General features: G+C 40.0%; 1 protein-coding gene across 1 annotated transcript; it reads left to right on the forward strand.

Moving 5' to 3' along the window:
• Positions 1-801: 801 nt before the first annotated feature.
• PI15 (peptidase inhibitor 15) lies at positions 802-21670 on the forward strand. The gene is made up of 6 exons (XM_064703555.1): positions 802-924; positions 1469-1792; positions 17033-17151; positions 17358-17490; positions 17656-17771; positions 21535-21670. Exons 2-6 carry the CDS (start codon positions 1520-1522, stop codon positions 21668-21670), a joined length of 777 nt encoding a protein of 258 aa, XP_064559625.1. The 5' UTR covers positions 802-924; positions 1469-1519.
• The last annotated feature ends 1574 nt before the right edge of the window (positions 21671-23244 follow it).

Raw genomic sequence — 23244 nt, forward strand, 5'->3', positions numbered from 1 at the left:
TCCGCTCGCTTTCGTCATGGCCTCGGTGTTATGCCCTCAGCTCTGCCGTGTGAGTGGCTGGACCATTCTGTGCTTAAAGAATTCCAGCTATAGGCTAGCTAATGGGAAACAGATGTCTCCCTGGCACCGCCGGGAGCTTTCGGTCCCGCCGCTCCCGTAGCTTCCCACTGGCAGACGTTCAGGTAACAGCTTTGGGACGGCCACGGCCGCCCGGAGCTCTGCCAGTGCCTCGGAGGGCAGAGGGCGAGGGAAGAGGAGAAGGGGGCGAGAGGAGGGGTCGGGCCCTCGGGCAGCAGCCGTGCCGGCCATGGATGGAGCGGGGCCCGGGCTGCCCGGCGGGGCCCGGGACACCGCGCTGCCGGGACGGGCCGGCCCACGGCGGTGCACGGTTCCGATTCCCGGGACAACAAACTCAGGTTCGCAAACTCCGCGCTCCACGCTGCGCCGTGGGGGCTCGTGGAGCTGCGAGAAACAGCGCTTCCCGAGCCAGCATGATGCTCGGGAAATGAGGAAAAAAACAGCCGCGGAGGGAAAAAAAGAAAAAAAAAAGGTAGGAAACGCCGAGTAGAGAGTCTTGCAGGCTGCCTCTCTGCGCTGCATCAGGCGGGGGTGTGACCGAGCCCCCCAGCGCCCACCCTCCGGGTGCCACCCAATGGCTGCCGTGGGCTCGCACGGCCCCTCCCGCCCGCCCCGGCCGAGCGGGACCCGCCGCGACACTGCCCGCGCTGGCTGCACAGCCCGCAGCGTATAAAGGCTGTCAGCGGCGCCTCTGGCCAGAAGCTTCACAACCGGCACGGTTTTGTTCTTTGGGGGGTTGTAATAAGAGACACTTCTTCACAAAGGTTCATGTCATCACATAGGAGAGTGCTATATATACTGGGAGAACAATAGACTCTGTTCTTTTTTTCTTGGTATTATCCAGAGGTAAGCCATTCAGTTCCATAAGTTTCTTTGCATGCAGTTTTATCAATGCTCATCACACTTGGTGAACTTAAGATTTGAATGCTATTTCTAAGATGTCCTGCTTTCATGCTGTATATGTTTTCTGCTGCCTACTGGTTTATCTCTGCCACATTGTGTCAAAACACTCCATGCCTATGGGGTAGGCATAGCCTAGGATATATTTTTAATTTTCAGTAGAAAACATGATGTGAGGTTTCTTGCAGTCTCCCTATTTAACATCTGTGGTGTGGTTTATGGACTGATTGGGTGTGATTGCACTGTCACTATTTCAGGAATACTACCAGCTCTGACCATGTACTTCATAAGGATACCTCATCTGGTGTGTTGTAGTAAGACCATCATCACTTAATACAGTTACTGAAAATTGCTCAGCAACACGTGTTCTGCCTGGTTTGTTTTTATGATTGAGTTGACAGAATGATTTTTCTGGTCACAGCCTGCTTGTTCACTTTGTCTTGCTGCACAGATGTACAGAATCACATCTTTGGTATCTTCTCTTCTACAGATTTGCTTTCTGCTTCCCTGACTTAAAGCAGAGTACCTCTGTGGCCCCAAAATGACAGTAATTGCTGCAATCAGTTGTTCTCTCTTATTTTCCATTCTCTGTGAAACAAGTGCATTAGTGTTACCCAACTCCACTGACCTGTTCTTGTCAGACAATAATTTCACTGACATCAAGACAGCTTTGGCAGCTCATCTGGACTCTGCAAAAATTCCCAAAACCAGGCGGAAGCGCTACATTTCACAGAATGACATGATTGCCATTCTTGATTATCATAATCAAGTCAGAGGCAAAGTCTTCCCACCTGCTTCCAACATGGAATACATGGTAAGTGAACTGTTTATTTCAGAGTAAAACAAACTGTAAATCAGTGATCTGATTTTCTTAAACAAATTGTAATGGTTTACTTAACTAAATATTTTTTTAAAATCTATTATTGCTTACTAAAATGTTCTGTCCTTATGTTTTTCAAGCTGCATTAACTTCAGCAAGCAAAAGCTGAATGCTGAACTCTGAACCTCTTACTTGCCCTGTTCAATTTTCATTTCCATGTGTAGTCCCAATGAAATAAGTGAAGTGGTGAGTTAACTGCTTGTTGGCCTGAGGAATTGTATGTAATAACAGGCAACCCAAAGTGGTAAAGTGCTGATCATTAGCCCCATAGTTTTTGTGGAGTACATTGAAAGTCATTGCCTTGATGTGGGCAAAAAGACACACAATGAACCTTTCTTATTTATTTCACACATATTATGTATGGAAGCAATATGGTAAGACCGTTTGCAAAGTAATTAATCTGTCTCCTCTTCATGTGTTTTTCTTACTGCATGTTTTCTGTGTTCACCTAATACCTTTATCTTTCCATCAAATGCAATGCTGCTTTTTAAGGTTTATCTAGTGTGTAGGATTTCAATGTGCTCAAAAAAAAGTATGTGGCAGGCACATGTTCTCCTTATTGGAAAATACTTATAGGAAATATCCGTTCCTGCAGGTATGGTAGAAGTTACACATTCACTGTGATCTCATGCTGCTTTAGCACTGCTGGCTGAAGCAGTATTTGCTACTTCGTGTTCCAACTTTGCATACACGCATAATGTGGGCCTCTAGTATTAAACACAGGTTGTCCAACAATTTTTTTTACATTGTAATTGAGGTATTCACAGTGTTTTGAAAGTACAGACAAGTTGTGTCAGCACCATAATAAATGCTAAAGACACAGTTTCTCATATGACAGCAGACAGTTAATAGGTTTGAGAAACAGGACACCATCAGTTTGACATAAAAAGGGGATATCAGTAATAACAGCTCCTCCTTTGTAGCAGCTAATGACTAACAATTTGGACATGTTTCTGTCACAGATGTTACCTAAATCTGGATGTCATCATATAATCTGTTCAGCATATCCCAGCAGCACCTCAGAATGCTGAGTGCTCTCAAAATATTGCAGGATGAAGACCATAGGCTAAGTTTCAATTCTGGTTAAGTGGAAAGGTCAGAGACAGAAAAGCCAGACTGGTCAGAAGTCAAACTCAGTCATCACTTTCATTGCTGTGCTCTCCACTGATCTTTCCTTTGATTCTGTGTAAATAAACTTTGTTGTAATGTCTGAGGGAATGGCAGCCTACCATACCCTTCCTTGGCTTGTGTGTTTTAGAAGTGTGCTCTTGCAGTTTGCTTAAGTGAAGCCAGCACCCCGTCCTATTCCCAAGGGATTTGTAAGTGCAGTGTTCTTAGCCTGTTCTGTAAGGAACCCTTGTGAATAGAAAGTTTCCTGGATTTTATTGAACGCATATACATAAAATGCCAAGATTTTATCTGTATTGGTATTCTGCTGCAGCTTTACTGCAACATAGATACAAAATCAAGACTGCAGTCATGCTCATTACAGCAGTTCTTTCCCTGTTCTTTTCTTTGCCTTTCTTACTATTGCTTTTGCCAGTAGCAACCAGCCATGGGATGTACCTGTGTTCCTGGCAGCATCAGCCCCAACAGTAGCCTCAAGTGCAAGGACTGAAGGCTTTCTTTTACATTTGGTTTTCCAGTCTGAAAGTACTTTGTGACTTCATGCTGCAGAATTCAGATCAGCACCTCAAGCTATATAGGTAATGAACCAGAGTGCAACTTGAGCTTGAATCTCCAAAAGGCAGCCGCTCCTCTGCCAACAATTCTCTTTTAAAATTGTCTAAGTTCTGTGTGTGTCCCATGTAACTACAGAGCAGAAAAATGCCCAGTGAGCAGCATCACACAGGGTGTGCTCTGCCATCTGCATTGTGGTCATGGCACCATCTGTGGAACTTCTTACCTCTCTGACTACAGAAGGATTTTGGTAGGGAGGCCTGGAAGATGACAGGGTGCTGTAAGCCATACTGAGGCTGGAAACACCATTATCAGTAACCGAGTTCGCTTTGTCCAGTCTTTGGTCTCTGAATAATTTCAGTGTGTGGTGCAGCATCTGTTGAGTCTTACAGGGACATGAGGTTGCTGCTGCCATATAAAAAAAAGATGTTATGTTTCTCAATACTTATTTTTATAAATAAGACAATGAACACATTGTCAATAACAACAGACAATGTGCATTTGTGCTTGAAAGAACCTTACAGAGTGTGTGTTCCTTTCCTGAATACTATGGAAAAGTTCTGGGATAGTGAAGAAAATGGCCTATCCCAATTTCCCTAACAATGACTAAAACGGATGTCACATGTTAGAGAGCTGGAATTGCTTACAGATGCAGTAGATTGTGGAAATCTTTTTAAGTGTGTTGAAACAGAGAAAAACGAAGCAGTTTTGAAGCAGTAGAAAAATATATTTTTTCATCTTTTCTATGTTCACTGTCATAGTAAATTGTGTTTTGTTGTTTTTTCCTAATTCTTTTAGGAGCTGTTCTTCTCATTAATTACTGTATCACATTCTCACTTCTGTGCAGTTCCATTTGCTTTTATTTCCACCTCCCTGGTGGAAATAAAACCCCTTCAGGGTTTGGTTGCATGGTTTGGTTCTTGTGATTCCAGTTCTCCACACCCAACCTTTTTTGGGGCTTTTCTACTTGACACATTCTTTTTCTCTCCTTGATACAGTCTGCTTCTCACATGTCCAGTGCAGTTACAAATACTTCAGACTCCTTGGGTGTTATTTTCTCTGCCCGTACTGTCTCGAAGGTTTATGTACTGTAGGACTTTTGATGGGAGGTCTGGAAGCACAGCTTTAAATGCACATGGGTTGGGCAGGGGAAGTTCAGGTAAGCAGAGCTGGGAAGTGTTCTAGTTCTCTTTGGAAGAGGTGGGTCTGAGTGCTGCCCCAGCGTGTTGTTGCATGCAGCCCCCCATGAAAGCAGACAGCTGGGGAGTCAAACATGGTGGGAGGCATTGCATCAGTCCCCCGGGAAAGAAACTGGTGTGTCTTGTGCCAGTTACACTTTGGTTAAGTCTTTCTGTTGGGACATTGGCACCTGACGTGTTAGATTTAACAACCAGCTGTTAGATTTTGCAACCAGCTTTTGGTTCTGGTTCTGGAGGTACTGATGCCTTCAACTGGAAGTTTTTCTACAGGTACAAATCTAGTCAGCGTATATGTGAAAGAAAATGAAAGAAAACAAGAACTTCCAGGACTGTAATGCAGAATTAGTGAGTCTTTTTTTAATTTGAACCTTTTTCTTCCTCATCCTAAGAAAGTCTTTGCTTGTGCTTTAAAAGTTGAGGGCATACCTGCAGAAAGAAAGATGACACCATACTTCTGGCCTGACAAAGGGTGAAAATCATCTGCTTGTCTTTGCATATTTTTTGTGGAGAAAGCAGAAAGATTCCATAAAATTCATGATTCAGAAAAAGTTAGGTGTAGAGTTGCCAGCAGCTGTCTAGTGTGAAAAGTATGAACATCTGTAGTTCCAGTGGAAGCATGTGAATGAAGAAATCCCTTTTTCTGAATGCTAATTCTGTATTACAGAGACCTGTGTTGCTTTTCTGGAAGATCTCAGCTACTTGGTAGGCCAGCAAATATTTTCAAGATATTGCAAACTTAAATTTGAGTCTCATAAAAAGTCTTTTAATGTGCATTGGCACTATCTTTAGGCTTCCAAAACATTCATTCATGAAATATCTGTTCCTATGAGGATCAGAAGTTATTTTTACCTTTTCTACAGTCATTCCCACTTGAGGCCAGTTTCTTGAAAGTCTGTATGGTCTTTGTTGTATCCCACATCACTGTGTTTGTGCAAAAGCTGGTCAAGCAGGTGCTTATGTACAGACATGCTCTTTAAGGCTTTGCATGCAGAAGCAGTAACTTATATTAGTGGACCTTGATGAGCACTGAGCACCATCCTCCATGGCATTCCCATGCAAAATGGGAAAATCTGTTTGATTTAAGAGTTCTCTAAGGTGATCTGAATAAGTTGTTGAAGAGCCATAGCAAAGGCCAGTCATGAGTAGTTTCATTGCTGGCTCTGCAAGAGTGAGTCCTGAGCCCAGTATGGATCAACATAGTTATGAGTGGACTGGCAGTAGCACGTCTGAAGTGTAATAGAGGCAGCAGGATTGCATACTCAAAAACATGTTTGTGGAATGCTGGCTGAAGATTTTAAGTGCAAAAATTGCTCTAGATAAACTCGAGCCTGCTGATATACCAAAGATGTTCAGACAGACTTTCAATTCTTTTTTGTTCAGTAACTGAACTTTCATATTTGGGAAAGTCTGCCCCTGGTTAAATTTTGTCATTTTAACTCACTTTGTAGAACTCAAAGTAGTAAAAGATTCCCAGACTAGCCTGAAATGAGTTAGTTTGGCTACCCAGGAGTTATTTCATGTTTCTCATGAGCTGATGGCACAGGAACTGGAAGAGAATGGAGAATTTCAGTATATTAATATCTAGTAAATCCACATAAAAGATCATAATAGACTAAACAAAGGAAACGACCTATTGTTGTAGAAGAAAAGTAGCTGCGTTCAAAAAGAAGCTCCTGTAGTCCTGTGAAGGAGTCCACATGTGTCATGCTGGAAATATGTATGCTCTGTGTGGCCCAGGAATGGCTCTCTTTGCCAAGGTGATGTATTTGGATACTTCCTGTCCCAGAAAATTTGCAGGTAACTTCCAAAGTCAGGTCAGAGAAGCAAGGTATAACCCAGTAAGTGCTCACAAATGCAAATAACTTCCTTATTATTTCACTTCTAAGTATAAAAGTCTTGATAAAATTCTTTTGCTGTCAAGGTGATCTTAAAAATATTCTGTGAATATGCAGTAAGTGATGGGTAAGACAAAGTCAGAAAAAACCCAGAAAACCTACTTCAAGTTTTTCAACATTCTGCTTAATACCAAAAGCCTTTTGTATGGTCATGGAAAGAGTGAGTTAGGTTTTCTCTCCAATTCAATAGCATTTCTCATAAATAAACTTCTCAACCTGTTTACCTATTTTTTTTTTTTACTGTTTTCATTGTGGTTTCTTACAGACCATTCTAAATCTTTAAGGACATTTTGTTCTTGAGTCATTTGCCCTGGCTTATTTACATGGTCCCACTGCAATCATACATGTCTGTAAGTAAGGATTGCAGGGCTAGTTCCTTCAAGATTTATGTCTAATGAGTTGGATAGAGTCTCTTAATCCATGTACTTTATCCCTGGCCTGTTGGAGGACTTCCTTCTGCATTACATACATATGGTTTTCATCTTGTCTACTCTTGAACACTTAAAGTGATCCTGTCTCAGTCACATCTCTTGGCAAATATTTTACCTTAGGAATAGAAATTATTTCCAAATGTCTAACCTAAATATTTCCCTCTAAAGCTCAGATAATTAATCTTTATATGCATTTTTAAACTGCCAATAGAATTTCTGTCCTTTTTCATTTCAAAAAATTACCCTTTACGTATTTACTGGCAGTTTTCTTGGCATTAAGATGCATATTATCTTTCCTCAATTTGCATGTGCGTGTCATTACAATACTTCTGCATATTGGATCAAGTTACAGTTGCACTCCATTTACAGTTCCTTGGTTAAATTAGTGAACAAGACCTTTGGATGTCAAAGAAGATTAGGCCCATCATTTTAAATGTGCATGTCTAACTGCCATAATGCAATGAAGAGTTTACTGTAGAAGTTACTGGCAGCATAATTTTTTTCATTCAGTAGCCCTGTTCCCTTAAATCCTGTATACATAGTGAAGTCTGAAATAAAGTAACCATAAGATGAGTCAGGGTGTGAAGTTCTTGATATGCTTTTCATCATGCTAGAGCACAAAATAAATGCAGGTGTGAATTCCACCTCAGTCTTCTGACAGATGAGAGCTCAAGATGCTTGGAGGTTCTCCAGTGTGGGCCCCCAGTCTGCCATGGCTTTTAGCTTGCTCTATGCTGGGAATTCACAAGTGAGGTAAGAACAAATGAGAAAGGGGTACAAGGGTGGAATGTGTTCACTGGTTCCAGTTTCTGCTTCCTACCACTTGATTTTCTGTTTAGACAATTAATGTTCCTTCTGCCTAGTACCATAACCCAGCACCAGGAATGCCTGGAGATCATGGGCAAATGAATTCTGGAATAGTGATCCTCTCAGAAAATTAAAATAATATCTAGGGAACTGATGTGGTTCACATGGTTACAACTAATGGTGTCTGTCTGCATCACGGCCTGGAAAGGAAGCAGTTGTTTCACAGCAACAGCAACTCAGCCTTTTTCTGCAGTGGAGGCGCAACATGGCAACTGACAGAGAGAAAGCAGGAGTAAATGGAGCTTACTTTCTGCTGATTCTGGCATAACAGACTTACCTAGCTCTCTTTTGCCTCACAGGTGAGTTTAGCCACTTACATATTTCCTAGTGCACCTGTGTGAGTAAGGCAGCACTGAACTGCTTGGCTATCACTGACATGTAGGGTGTTGCCCATTTTTCCTGCAGTTTCATTGACAGAAAGCTAGAAAAGCCTGTTCAGTCTCAGTAACTGGTGTTATCTAGGGTCAAATCCCAGTGGATATTACTGATAAGAAGTACAAAAGCCATCCGTTATGTTCAGAGTGAATGATAGAAGACCTGTTCAAGAGTTGAATGGAAAAGACCCTTCCTAGAAAGCACTCCTTGAAGAATCTGAAGAACTTCCCCAAAAAATGCTGTTGTTGATAAAATTTTGTGGAAAAGAGTGACTGTGTTAAACTTGCTTTGGTACTAGAGCTCTGTTCCAATTTTTATGCATAACAACTTTAAAATATCCATCTTGATGGTGTTTTAGAAAGGAATATTTACATTATTTAAATTTAGTATTAGCAGAAAGCCTTCTAGGAGTTTAAACAAACAAAAAACAACTGAGTAAAGTCTCAGATAGAAAAGCAGCCTGCCCAGAGGCCTTGGAATTAGACATTCCTTTATTATTAAATGTAGCACCTCTTGAACTTCTTGGCTAAAAACAGAGACAGGGCATTTTTCACAAGAATCTTGATCCAAAGTACACAATATTTTGTTTCATACGTGAATGGAGATGATAGTAACCTTAAACCTCTCAAAAGTTTTTGTCCTCTTTCTCTACCTGAAAAGATAAATAGTCTATCACAGGTCTGTGAAAATGTGTATCCTAGAGGCAGCAACAGATGGAAGCCCCAGGATAGCCCCTTGCTTGCTTTTGTGCACAGAACCTTCAGCTCAGGCTCCTCCATGTATGAATGCATCTGCAGGTGCCCTGGGATGGCGTTTGAGGTCTATTTAAATGAAACTGAGATTTAACTGGTTTTGCACATCTATCTGTCTGTCAGTGATGTCTGTTAATCTGTATCAAGAGAAAGAATCTTAAATCGAGCTTTCTTTTTCTGAGAATAAAGAACTATTGTTCTTATTCTTTATTCTGCAGAAAGAGGAAGCTTCTATGTGTTTTGTTTTAAGTCATGGCGTTGTATCTTTCAGCTAGAGCTACTTAGAAAATAGTTTTTTCTTTGAGAACTTTTAAAGAAATTAAGAACATTTTTCCTTTTGATGGAAAGCTTCAGTGGTTAATAACAAAGAAAAGCAGAATATTTTTTTTCTATATGTAAGAGAAATGAAACACCACAAAATAAATACATTTTCATTCATGTCTTGTATTTCTAAGAAAATACAATTTGTTCTGATCATATTTTAAATGATAGATGTCAGACATGCTTCTTTTCAGACTTTTGACCAATTGTGAGGGTGACCTGGAGCTAGAGTTTGGTCCTTTTTGTTACCACTTCTAAGATAAGCTGTTGCCAATTAAAATAGTCCTTGCAGTAGGTTAGAAAAGCACTGAATATTTTAAGATATATAGCTGTGATATTAAACTTTTCCAAAAGCTAAACAAATGATAGCATATCAGAGAAGCTTATTGTTATTAAATCTGACAGCATACCAGTTTTCTTTATTTCTTATTGTCTGAAAGCCTGATGCCAAACATGAAAGGAAGTTCAAACAACCTTTAAAAGAAAATAAAATTGACGAGTAATAGCGGTAAATCTTCAAATGATAGCACTTTGTGTTTGTACCATGTAGACACCCAGGAATATAAGCTTCTATGTAAAACATAGGCTTGAATTTTCAGAAGAAAAGTATTTCTGGCAGTGAGGTTTCTTGGGAATATATCTGGTGATGCCTGGATTGAGCCAGACCTTCTAATACTGAGCTCTTCAGAAGTGTGACTCAGATGTTTGGAGGTTTGGATATATATGAGGGTAAATTTACTATAAAACATTGCACAGTTTTACTTTGAGTTGCAGTGGATTGTTGGACAAGCAGCTTGATGTATTAACCCTCTGTTTATTTGCAGAAAGAATGACATACGGAGCTGTGATTCCCATCCAGATATTTTTTCTCTAGAGGGTAGACTGGAAATTTTCTGTATAAACTTTCTAATTATTACCTAATGCACATGAGAAAGTACCTGCATGTGTCATAGGCACCAATTACAATAAACATAAAAAAGTTTCTAACAGGTGGTCGTTGAGATAAAAAAACCAAAAACATATTCTTAGAGAGAGAGAGAGCCTAAGGTTCAAATGATCTCAGAGCCTAAATAAATATATAAAGTTTGCCACATCTCCGTGTAAGTTCCAATGAGCTCATATGTTTTCATGACACCGTATGTATTGAAAAAAGCGGGAGCAAGAAGACGAGGCTCTGTCAGTCATTCTGCTGTGAAGGCATGCAGGCAGAAGGGCTGTTGGGTTGTTTTACTAAGCTTTCTGTCAGATTTGGGGTAGTGGACGTGGTGGGAGGTCCTACAGAAAGTTTCTAAACTTGAAAATGCTGCGTGTCTGACTGCATGAAAGAGAAGGGGAGCAAATGTGCACTGCTGTGGGATTTGAGACGGGCGCCGCACGCGCGAGTGTGAGCGGTGCGAGGCTGGGTGACCCGTGAGGACAGGACCTGTGTGCTGGAGGGTAGCAGCCTGCATCTGCTAATCCACCCTGGGACTTGCACGAGCAGCTGTGCAATGCAGCTGCACAGATGGACTGGACATGTTGGATTTCATCCCTTGGCTTCACAGTGTTTTTATCACAGGAAAAAATTGCTTGAGTCAAGGTTTACTTCTCTCTCGCTTGCTGCCATTCTGGAAGTAAGATCTTTTGATCTTCAACTAGGCAAACAAAGAGAAGCAGGGAGCTACTGGAGAGTAAAATAATATGTTTGAGGTGGAAAGGCTAATTTTTAATTGATCATTGCTAAAAGAAGGTCGTACTGACCATCTTTCTGAGATGCCTAAGAATTGCTAGAGATCTGTTTGTGTGAAACAACAATCTGAATATCACTAATATGAATCCACAGTAAACATATATAAATGAAAAACAAAATGCCAGGACTGGAAAAAAACCAGCCACTTTTTATTGCTTCAAAATATAGAAGTGCTACCATGCAACTCTCTTCAAACTGTGAGATAATTATTACTATCCCAGTATTTCATTTGCCATCTCTTTATGTAGCTGCACTTGCGTAAAGAAGCTGTTGCAGAAGGGAGTGGTAAAAGCAGTGAACTTCACCTGTTTGCTCTGGATTTGTATTCACATCTCTACCCAGTGTTCGTCACTTCAGCTGTACAGTTGATGGCAGCTGAGGGTCTGGTCACACCACAGCTGTCCTGGCACTATGGGCAGCAGCCCTGACTCAGGGAACTCCTAGGAAGGTAATGAGTGACCAGGATGTGTATGTTTTGCTTAAAGTACTTGTTTTACCATTGGGAAATATGCATAGTGTTACCTTAGCTGATATGTCGTTTAAAAAAACCCACAACAAACAGACCAAACACAAACAGTGAGGCACTGAGGGCTGATGCTGGTATTTAATAGCCAGAGCAATGCTCTGCTGAGGTTCTCTTGTGCTCTTTTGCAAGTTAAGAGGGCTACTGGCAATAAAAATGTGCTGGGAAAGATTAAAGATCATGATGGCAAAAGAAGAATTAAAACACAGGTTTGGATTGGTTGAGTGTTTTACAATGATCATTAGCACAGTCCTTAGGCTACCAGGTAAAAATATATCTTTATGGACTCCACAATTAGCCCACATCTTCTATCTCACAATCTGTCCACTTTGAGGGAAGGAGCACTCCTACTTACCAGACTTCTTTGTGACAATGAAGGCTGTAAATTTAAGTGGCTCTGTAAACATCCAGTTTACCCACAGATAACCACGCAGAATGGGAACATAGTGAATACAGTGTATGGCTGTGTATTCTGTTCCCTTTGCATTTAGATCACAAATTCTTGCTATCTGTTGCCATTAATAATAGTTTCAGACTACTTGCAGAGATGAGGAGAGGTCATTGTCATTTGAGTGACTGGGTTTGTCTCCTAAGATATTGCTTGAGCAGAATGTGAAGAAAAAGCTGCTCCATTTAAATGATTGAGGACTACAATTCTGCCTGCAATGAAAATGAGCAGAACCATGTTTCTAAGTTTAAGTTATAGTTAAAAATTGTTATGTATGCAATTCCTCAAATTAAAACATAGGTATCAAAGTAGGACGGGAACAGCCAGTGTTTTTTCAACAAATGTCGTGAACAGATCATTATAATATTGTAGTTGTTTTCTTTTATTTTTCATCATCAGGATGTTTATTCAGCTTCACCATTGTTTTAATACATAAGAACATGTTGTGACAAGGACCTCCAGTTCCAACCAAGCACAAAATGACAACTTCATCCTTTTTACATGGAAAGTATCTAAGAACAACTGAGAGGCAGCTATAGAAACAGCTATAAAAAAGAATGAGGAAACTGTGACCCACAATGTTAAAAGGCTTTCCTTGGTGAAGGAAGCCCACTTTTTGGGTTTCAAGAAATTTCACTCAACATGAAAGAGATTTTGTTTTATACTCTATTGTTTATTACACATTGTGGGGATTAAATATTTTACTATTTGTTTACAGAGGGAAACAAGCAAAATCTAGGATTAAATTCTGGCTCGCTGGCAAAATTCCTGCTGACTTTATTAGTGCTAAGATTTTACTCCTAACTCTCAGCAAGCCCATGCTGTGTGAGTGCAGAGAACACTCTGGGGCTGCCTCATGGAGTGGTCTCAGATGTTGAAACTCCCCATGTAGAAACAGTGCCCTGTTCCTTGAGATGTAGTTTGGAAGTGTTGTTTTGCAGGGAGCAGTACAGAGAGCACAGTCAGAGAGCTTTCTAGGAAAATAATCTTTGGCTCAAGAAAGAAAAATAAATTGGCCAAAGGATGTTCATTTCAAGTTGTCGGTGGCAGTGTGGTGACAGGCTTTAACTCTATTGTGGCTCAGTTAGACCTCGCTGATAAGTGGGGAGGTTTCCATGGTGGACTAAATCAGTGATCTGGAGTTTGGGGGGCATCTTTATGCTGGATAGAAGGTGACTTCTTCCTCAACTACTTGCAACCTAGCAAATGGAGATTAACTGTCCCCGGGGAGTGGATGATCATATTTTGGCACTGGGAGTTTGGATGATCAGCATTTCAGGATGAGTCACCTTCTTAGATCTTAACCCACTGAGTATGGAAATATTTTTCCTTTTTCTCTTTTACAATTTTGTGTTCATGTCGGGCAGCTTTTTTTGGATGTGTTTAATAGGAACACTGCATTGCCCATATTTCAGTTTGTAATTTTTTTATCACTCAGTTTCTTTTAAATTCTTTGCTAATTAGCTTGAGCTTTTAAATTTCTCCTTGTACAGAAACTGTCCCTCTCATTTTCAAGTTACTTCAGTTTCTCTTTCTAGGATATATTTGTATTTCTTGGTATGCTATTTATCTATGTACCCATAATGAAACCACATGGCTTTAAAATCCAAATGTCTTTGCTCTCTTCTCTTAGATGCCCAAAACAGGGGGTCTGAACTCTGATAAAAGTTAGTACAACTCTGGACTCAGGATCAGACTTTTTTTGAAAGGGTGAACTAATGTCAGTCTCTTATAATAGTTTGGTTCACAATGAAATAGTATTTTTAACTTTCAGCATTTATTAATTGTTTGTCTTTTTATAGAATCATAGAATGGTTTGGGTTGGACAGAATCTTAAAGATCATCTAGTTCTAACCCTCCTGCCATGGGCAGGAACTAGACTGGTTTGCTCACAGCTCCATCCAGCTTTGAACACTTCCAGGGATGGGGCATCCACAACTTCTATGGGCAGCCTGTTTCATTGCCTCATCAGCCTCACACCAAAGAATTTCTTCCTAATATCCAATCTAAACCTAGCCTCCTTCAGCTTTAAGCCTGTTCTCTCTTGTTCTATCACTTGGTCCCAGTGCAAAAAGTCTCTTTCCAGCTGTTTTGTAGGTTCACTTCAGGTGCTGAAAGACTCTATAAGGTCTGCCTTATGTATTCTCTTCTACTGGTGATCATCTAGAGATATTCCTAGAAGGACTGAGACCACTTTTTCATCTGAAAAAATGAAGTAAATAAGGAAGGTGAGGCAATCAACTTCTCCCATGAAACACAAGTGATTTACATAGCTGTAAGGGACTGTGTAGAGGCTTTTCACCAGCCTGCTAATGAAGGAATGGAGGAAATTTAAAGATTCTGCATATGCACCCCTCCCCCTTATCCCTTAGTCAGTAGTTATTTTCCTTCTCCTTGTTTCTATTTTTTTATGTTTGCCAAAAATTTGTCCAGAGAGGGATCAAGAGTGAACAGATAATGGAAAGCAGAGTGCACTATACATGACAAACTCACAACACTTTAACTGAGTTAGAAACAACAGCTCAAAGCTTTAGCAATGCAGTGCTGCAGATGATTCCTGATAACCAGAAACGAAAGCTGAGAAGCAAAAGTGAACTAGAAATGCCCTCGCTGTCCAAGGCAGGAACTGTGCCTTGCTTAGAGAGTGTTAATAGTGATACCTAGTCCATTCTTCACATTTTTTTCAAACACCTAACATGCTATTTTGCGAGGCAAATAGCACACAAAAATGTGCTGGGTGGAAGTTGAGATGTTGGCGCTCTTTGTGCGAACACAGAGCACGTTTAGATTACTGTGGGAGTGCAGACAGGGCACTTGGGAGCAAGCACGCAAACCTCATGTTCAGCCTCCTGGCAGGAGCACTCGTGCCAGAAGCGTGATTAATCCCAGCAAAGGAGGGTGTTTATGGGGTGTCACAGTGCTGGCAGAGCAGCCCCTTATGGATGCACACCAGGCAGCTGTGTTTGGCCCCACATGCTGGATCCATGAGCTCCTCTGCTCCCCTGGGCCTGGGCAGGCTCCAAACACTGGCTGTGGCCCCAGCCTCTCAGACACACTCCCCAGACACTCTTTTATGTTTGTACCTACTCTTTAAAGCCCTCTTTTTGGGACCACTGCTGTACCACAGGGATCATAAAGGGTTTTTATACACCGGCCACATGCAGCTAGTAAACTTAATGGCAGAGATACAAAGCAGAAGAAATGTCTGTGCACAGTTTTCTTCGCCTTGGGCCCTAGAGCATATCCTGGGTTTTGGGTTTTTTATCTCCAACTCCTCCAAGAAACTCCCATAATTTTTCAGGTCTGAAGTCTAACCAAGTTGAAGCCAGTTCCTAGGCATAAAGAGTATTCCTTTGTAGCATGCTTCTTCTTAAGACTTCTGTCTTTTGTCCTTGTACTAGCAGTTTGACTTCATCCTGGAAATTTTCTGAACAGGTGTAGAATAAACCTTCTCTTCTTTAAGCACCACCCATTTTATCATCCCTAAGGTGGTTCTACTTGAATGGAAAATGATTTCTGTTAAGGAGCCTTACTGGTCTCTGTTGTGCTTCTTCACCTTTAATCCAGGAGGTACCTTATCCACTCCATATTTGCAAAAACTTGGTTCAATGGTCTAGCAATTTCATAACATTTACTAAATTTTGTCCTTCTCACTAAGAGAAATGTCACAAAGTATTAAAGTCAGGGCATGAATTATTGGCCTAGTCAATGATCAGTCTTTTCACTCTTCAGGTCTGTGAAATTAAAACTGAATTCAGTGTTAGAAATCATTATTAGCTCAAAGTACAGAAAATATTTGTGATGTGGGCCACTTTATCCTTTGATAAGCTAATTTCTGACTTTGCCTCTTTTTTCATGCCTCAGAAGAGCATACTCTTTATTTCATAACCGCTCAAGATATATGAGTTTGTGTTTGTGTTTAAAAAGCACTGATGGTCTATATAAACAACTTTACTATGTTCTGCTCTGCCTTTCTACTTGCAATTCACTACAACTATTCTGCACCTAAACACTCCAAGAAGGGTATTCCAAATATACATGTAATTCCAGAATCTACAGCCTACTTGGATATCCCTTAAACACTAAGATATACTAGGATTTGTGTGCTCTTGTAATGTAACAGTGAGATATCTTTATCAGGAGTTCCAGTGGTGCAGTAGTTTCTGTTGCCAATATCTCCATTATTTCTGAGACAAACCTGTTTTGCTGTGGAGAAAACAGCAGAGTTAAAAATCAAGCATGTAATTGAGCAGGGAAAGCATATAAAAGAGACAGTGTTTAAGTTCACTTGTCATGTTCCAAACATTGGAGAACTTAAGAAGTCAAGTTGTCTGTTCTTACAGAGCTGTTATCTTTTTTATATCAAGCAGTGAGCAATGCCAGTTCCTGTGCAGAATAAAGTAGTGAAATCTATACTGTACCTGGAAACTATCCATAGTCTTTGCCTTTGTGGCATCCCTTTCTTGACCTTGTGGCTTCCAATATGAAGCACACATTGGCTCTGGCTATAGATACTCCTGAGGTCCTGTTTCAAATGTGTTGGGGTTTTGTGGGGTATGTAATACCTATGCTGAATTGTTATTCCCTGTGTTCCTCTCCTTCACTTTCTATCTGAGTCTCAGCCAACATTTCACTTCTCTCCACACATGGATCTCATCAACACAGAAGGGAAAATGGTAGGAGAATGCCTGTTTGGTGAGGGGCTTTTCCAGAAAAAAAGGGAGAGATCAGAATACTTGGCTTCCTCTAATGATATGGGCAGGAATTCTGTCCAGCAATAGGGCAAATCCCACTGGATTCTGTACATGCTGCTCCACAGTTCTCTTCTTATTTCCTGATCTGATGTATCATGATGGTATATTTGTGAGTTAAGGTACTTCCTTCTTTTGTTCTAGCACTATGATCATGATATGCTTTTTTCTGTTCTACTGCTAAGGATACTTTATTTTGTCAGGTTTGGGATGAAACTCTTGCCAAATCTGCTGAGGCTTGGGCTGCTACATGCATTTGGGACCATGGTCCTTCCTATCTTCTGAGATTTTTGGGCCAGAACCTGTCTGTAAGAACTGGAAGGTAAGAGGTTAGCCTACAAAGCAATTATTTTGTCAGCCTTTGAGCAAACCAGATCTTGGATAGATGCAGGCATTCTACATCTATATCTGTAGAATATATCTCTACCTCCCAGCGTTCATTTGACTCAAGAATATTATTGCTTAATACTGTGACTCTGGTGATGTGAAGCGGAATCTAAATTTTTTTTTTCTTTCTTTTCTTTCCAGGTATCGATCTATTCTCCAGCTGGTAAAGCCATGGTATGATGAGGTGAAGGATTATGCTTTCCCTTATCCTCAAGACTGCAACCCTAGGTGCCCGATGCGATGTTATGGACCCATGTGCACCCATTACACACAGGTTATATAAATTTCCTCTATTCAAAACCTCATGTCCAAAGCTAAACTTTCCTATGATGTACTTATACCCCTCTCTCTCAAATAAATGTATGTGTATATCTATAAATATATGTATGTGCATATTCCTTTTCAATTTGGACTTCATCAATAATAAATATTTATTCAGATGGTTTGGGCCACTTCCAATCGTATAGGCTGCGCAATCCACACGTGCCACAATATGAACGTCTGGGGATCTGTTTGGCGGCGAGCTGTTTACTTGGTATGCAACTATGCCCCAAAGTGAGTTGCTCTCTTTTATTTTTGTTTATTTTTATACTTTGTGCATGTTTTGGTCCTCTCTTAGGACTGCTTACTCCTTTTTCAGCAGCATGACCTCTCTTTGTGCTTTTTCTGTGGGCTGCTCTTTTGTTCAAGCTTTCCATGTGAACGTATGGAAATGTGTGACTCCAGTGTACAAGGAGGAAAAGGAACCAACTTGATGTGTGTGGAACAAAACAAAAAACTGGTTTTCTGTTATTGCTATTTTTATTATTAGTAGTATTTTCTTCCTTCTTTGTGCTGACTTCACTTTACTTTGAAATCCTTATTTCTTCACTCTTTTATAGATAGGCATGGTGGACTAGATTTCCTCAGGTAAGCAATCCCACTGTAGATCAGGTTCTTGATTTAATGACAGGTGGACCTGTGCAAATCTTATGAAATTCAGTCAGGCCAAACACACCTGGATTGGGTTAATCCAAGCGCAGGTACAGGCTGGGTAGAGAATGAATTGATAACAGTTCTGAGGACAAGGATTTGTGGGTGTTTGTAGATGAAAGGACTTGTGGGTGTTTGTAGATGAAAAACTCAGTATGACTTATCAGGGCATTCATGCAGCCCAGAAGCCCAACCATAGCCTGGGCTGCATCAAGAGAGATGTTCCCAGCAGGTGATTCTTTTCCTCTACTTTGCTCTCCATCTGGAGAGCTGCATCCAATTCTGTCTTTATTAGCACAAGAAAGACATGGACCTGTTAGAGCAGGTCCAGCGGAGAGCCACCAAGTTGATCTGGGCTAGAATAGCTCATTTATGAAGGCAGGCTGAGAGAGTTGGGGCTGTTCAGCCTGGCAAGGAGAAGGCTCCAGAGAGACCTTGTATGAACCTATTGGTACCTAAAGGGGCCTTACAAGAAAGCTGGTGAGGGACTTTTCACAAGGGCATGTAGAGATAGGACAAGAGGGAATGGCCTTAGCTTAAGGTGGGTAGGTTTGGATTAGACATTAGGAAGAATCCTTTGCTGTGAGGGTGGTGAGGCACTGGCAGAGTTTACCCAGAGAGGTTGTGGGACTCCCCATCCATGGAAGCATTAAACACCAGACAGGACAGGGTTCTGAGCACCCTGGTCTAGTGAGAGGTTCCCTTCCCGTGGCAATGGGGTTGGAACTAGTTTGTCCGTAAGGTTCCTTCCAACCCAAACCATTTTGTAATTCATTCTTTGATGCGTGTTGTTGCCCACAGGATACCTTTGCTTATGACTATGCTAGCATTGCTTTCATATGAAGTCCATCAGCCTAAGCTCCATGTGTGCAAATCTGTCTCATCTTGCCTTCCATATTAGGGTCTGTTAAAATACAGCTCACAGACTCCCATAGGTGGCTATATATCCCATAACTTGCAGAGGTTGGTGTTAGGTTGAAATACAGAAATTAATTTTCTACCAGCATTTCCTAGACATCATCTCAAGCTTGCATTTGGGTACAGAATGAGGCAGTAAAGTGTGGCTCTGGGAGAGTTTCAATTTGCAGTCTGGTTTGCACCACTGTTGCAAAAGCTGCACAGACAGTGTAAGTGGCTGCTTGCTCTGTCTCTGCATTAGGCAAAGACACAGTTCTGTAGGACCCTGAGTATGATTAACTGAGCATGTTTTCCATAAACTCTTGGTGGCACAGGTCCATTTGTGGTAAAGAATATGCAAGAATATGTCATTACTGTACCCGTTACATGAGTAAAAAGAACGTTTTAAGGTTTTGCAACTGAAAAAGAGATAGGATTTTGTAAGAAAATTTACTTGGGGAAAAAACCACCTTTGGAAATCAAGGAGATTTCTCTGTCCTTTTGTCTTTAATATTTACTGGAAAAGGATGGTAAGAAGTGAATGTGAGGAGGAATAGGCAGCAAAGACTCTATCTGACTTATAGCTCCACAACATGGACAAGATGAAATCAAAGATTCTAAGACAGTTTTTTAATATATCCTAATTTGAAAAAAAAAAAAGAGCTTTCTGGAATACTTATCTCATTTTCATATATTGCAATAAAATGGATTTATACATTAGGCATTTTTGGAAACTAATTTAGTATTTGTGTATCAGCTAGCAATGAATTAATGACATTTTATATTTTCTGAATCTAAAAATCCCACAGCTTCTCGAACAGCTAACCAAAGCTTGAAGTTGCAACCTCTTTCTCTGTGCAAGATATTGAGCAGACCTCTCAGTCACAGGAAGTGGAATCATGATTTTCACATCTACTTCTTGCAGGGTCACAAAAATTATATCGAATGATCTTCCCTGGATTAATTTTGTATTTCTAGATTTAATTGAGTTGAGGACATTTGGCTTAGGGTCCTTGGGCGCACACAGAAGTCTCTTTGCCACTCAGTAAAGTCTGTGTCCTTCTGAGGAACCAGCACACCAGAAACTCCTCTAAAGAGGAAGGGAGTGAATATTACAGCCCCAATCTGAGTTACTAAGATTGGAATTTGGCAAAGATTTAGGATTTGGAAATCCAGTAATTTTCACTGATGCCATGCTGTAACATGGAAAAATATTTATGCTTCTCAAATGAGAGCAAACTCCCTAAAGTTAAGGAGTATTTTTGTAGTTTAGAAAGGCCCCAGATTATCCAGCAGTCTCACACAAATCTGCCATGTGTTGCATAGAAAATGAAGCAGAAAGCAGTTTTGAGCAAACTCCGAATTTCCATATCTGTTATCAGACTAAATATATTTCCTGAGAACTTAGTCTGCTGTACTCATTTGGAAGAGAAGTAGGAATGAGCAAATTATTTGAGATTCCTATTTTCTTCCAAGGCACAACCCAGACTAAGGCTTTTGATCCAGTGTTATTGGCTGGGAGGTGGGGAATGACAAAATGTTTCATAAATAATTGCATTACTCACTGCTATTCCACGTCACATGCAAACTAAAGGAAAGTTCTCTGCTCTGTGAGACATAACATTTAAATAAAAATCTAATTTTAACTTTCTGCCTACATCATGAGTGTTACATGATTCTCTAAAAGTCTGTGGTTTACTTAAACCCCTTTAAGTCTGGATGTGTTTTTCAGATGTTCCTAGATGTTTCAGTTACCTCTTTTCATATGATCACTCTCCAGACTTTGTATCCCTTTCTCCCTAGGGTCTATTGCACACCTCTCTTCACCAAGCACCCTACTTCTGCTCTCATTTGCATCTGTGAGACCTCTGGAAATGCCCCAATTCAGTTCCTTTTAATAGTTTTTTTCTTCCTTTTTCTCTAATCATGAATTCAGTCTCAGAGCTTCACCATGTGAACCTAGGCTGGTGCAACCTAAGAGTAAGGTTTCACTCAGTTTGTTTATCCATCTACAAAGCACAAGCTTTTAAGATAACCGCCAGAGAAAAACGTGCTCAAGGAAAACCTTGCACCATTGTTCATTTTGCTTTTTTTCGTAAATATAGATCCCCAGTAAAAAATTCTCTGTCATGAGATCAGAGAACCAAAAATCACTTGGTTGTAGCAAAACCAAGAAGACTGAGACTTCACCACTGAGACTAAAGGATGGGGAATGGATATTACTAGCCTGGATATATATGGTCATTTTTCTGCTCTTTCTTGGGAATTGCTAGATCCATGTTTATCAGTAAACTACAGCAATGAACTAATGTCATGTTTTTAGTAACTGAGCATTTATGGGACATCAGTAGAGAACATTAACTTTAATCACTCAAAGCATGTATGGTTGATGATTTTTTTTCTTCCACTCTGAAATTATTAAGTATTCTATTTAATTTTTTATTTTCAGGGGGAATTGGATTGGAGAAGCACCATATAAAGTTGGAGTTCCATGTTCAGCTTGTCCTCCAAGCTATGGAGGTTCTTGTATCGACAATCTTTGTTTCCCAGGAGTAACATCAAACTACTTATACTGGTTTAAATAAGTTAAGGTTAAGATTATTTTAAAGAAAACCCAGAGATGAGTAACAAGAACCTTGTATATTGAATTTTGCACATATTATATATAGAGAGATATTGTGATAATACTCTGATATTTTCTTTTTGTATGCTTTTGTATAATTAGCTTTCAAAGTACAGTATAATTTGGTTTTAACACTTTGGGATTTACGACTCACATTATCCCTTTCAGATTAACATTTTGCTAAAGGAGAGTAAACTCATTTTAATCTTAGCAAGTGTAGCTTCCTGAAGATTAGATTATAGTAAAAGCACATCAGAAGACAGAATATTACTTCCTTTTTAAAAGTAATAACTCTAGCAAGAGAAGGGTCATTGTTTAATACTGTGCTTCAAAAATGGAGTGTGACATGCAAAGGAACAAATTGTCCTCACACTCCCAATGGTTCCTCCTGTTTATACCTGTGCTTTCACCTGCAATGTCAGTGGGACACTGAGCAGAGGAAAACATATGTGCAAGAGAAACTGCAGGATATTACCTACCTCATGCACAGCATCAGTTCATTTATGGTGTTTCAAGAGTTCAGCACATGGCTGCTGTTATTACATGTCTGTGTGCAGACAGGAGTATTAAGGAGAATGAGGAACCACACTGACTCAGATGCAGTGGCTGTTAACTCACATGCCTAAAGTCTTATCTAAAAAGAAGGCTACATCACTGTAAAAATACTGGTATAACAGCACAGCTTGACTCTACCTTCCTGTATTTCTGAATACAGTCATAGTTCTATAATGGTGCTTTGCAGGAGTATATTCATTCTTTTACAGGAAGAAATATGTTGCTTACAAAGCAATATACATCCATACATAACATCCATAGTGGCTTTTACACTATAGGTTTACCAGTATATATGTTATCCCTCTGACTGAAATTCAGTTGAGAATCAGGAGAGATCAGACCTAAAAACAGGTAGGAAGATTTCTAAATAAAAGACCTTAGGGATCTTTAAAATTTATGTAGATTTTTTACAAAACGTTCAAATTTCTAAAGCAATTGCCAGTGTCCATTAAAAATATATTGCACTGTTTCCTGAAAATATCTGTGCATTATTAAAAACCAAATCTGCCAAAAACTTTCTGCCAAAACCTGAATGTCTTATGAGTGCCTAATAGAGACATTAAAACCAAAATATTATACAGGTACTTTTCTTGAAAAACAGATTATTAAATGGAAGAGATCAAATGTCTGCCCCTGTTACTAGGTCATTGAAATAGCCTTGAATTTTGGCTTTATGTTACAGGGCAGCATGTACTCCACTTTAAATATAAGTGTTTAGTCTACTTGCACTGCTACATTTAGACCTCTGAAATTTATGAACTTTGAAAAGCAATACTGAGTAGAGCAAGTGGAACAACAGAGGATAATTTCACTAGAGCTACATATCTATGTATCTTTAAGTCACTAATTCAGTCTTTTTAGGGTATTGGAGATAGTCTGTCACCAGAATATGAAGTAACATGCTGGTGATATAAAAAGAAAGATGAGAATTTGAATTCTTCACATTAATTATTCTTTTTCTCCAGCAAGATATCTGGGACA

Source organism: Zonotrichia leucophrys, chromosome 2, assembly GCF_028769735.1.
Source record: "Zonotrichia leucophrys gambelii isolate GWCS_2022_RI chromosome 2, RI_Zleu_2.0, whole genome shotgun sequence".
NCBI classification, from domain to species: Eukaryota; Metazoa; Chordata; class Aves; order Passeriformes; family Passerellidae; genus Zonotrichia; species Zonotrichia leucophrys.

Excerpts from the sequence above, each read along its gene's own strand:
- PI15 (XM_064703555.1), top strand. The coding sequence starts at position 1,520 with ATGACAGTAATTGCTGCAATCAGTTGTTCTCTCTTATTTTCCATTCTC. Across the intron at positions 1,793-17,032 it reads CTTCCAACATGGAATACATG|GTTTGGGATGAAACTCTTGC; the intron begins GTAAGTGAACTG and ends TTATTTTGTCAG. Across the intron at positions 17,772-21,534 it reads GTATGCAACTATGCCCCAAA|GGGGAATTGGATTGGAGAAG; the intron begins GTGAGTTGCTCT and ends TTTTATTTTCAG.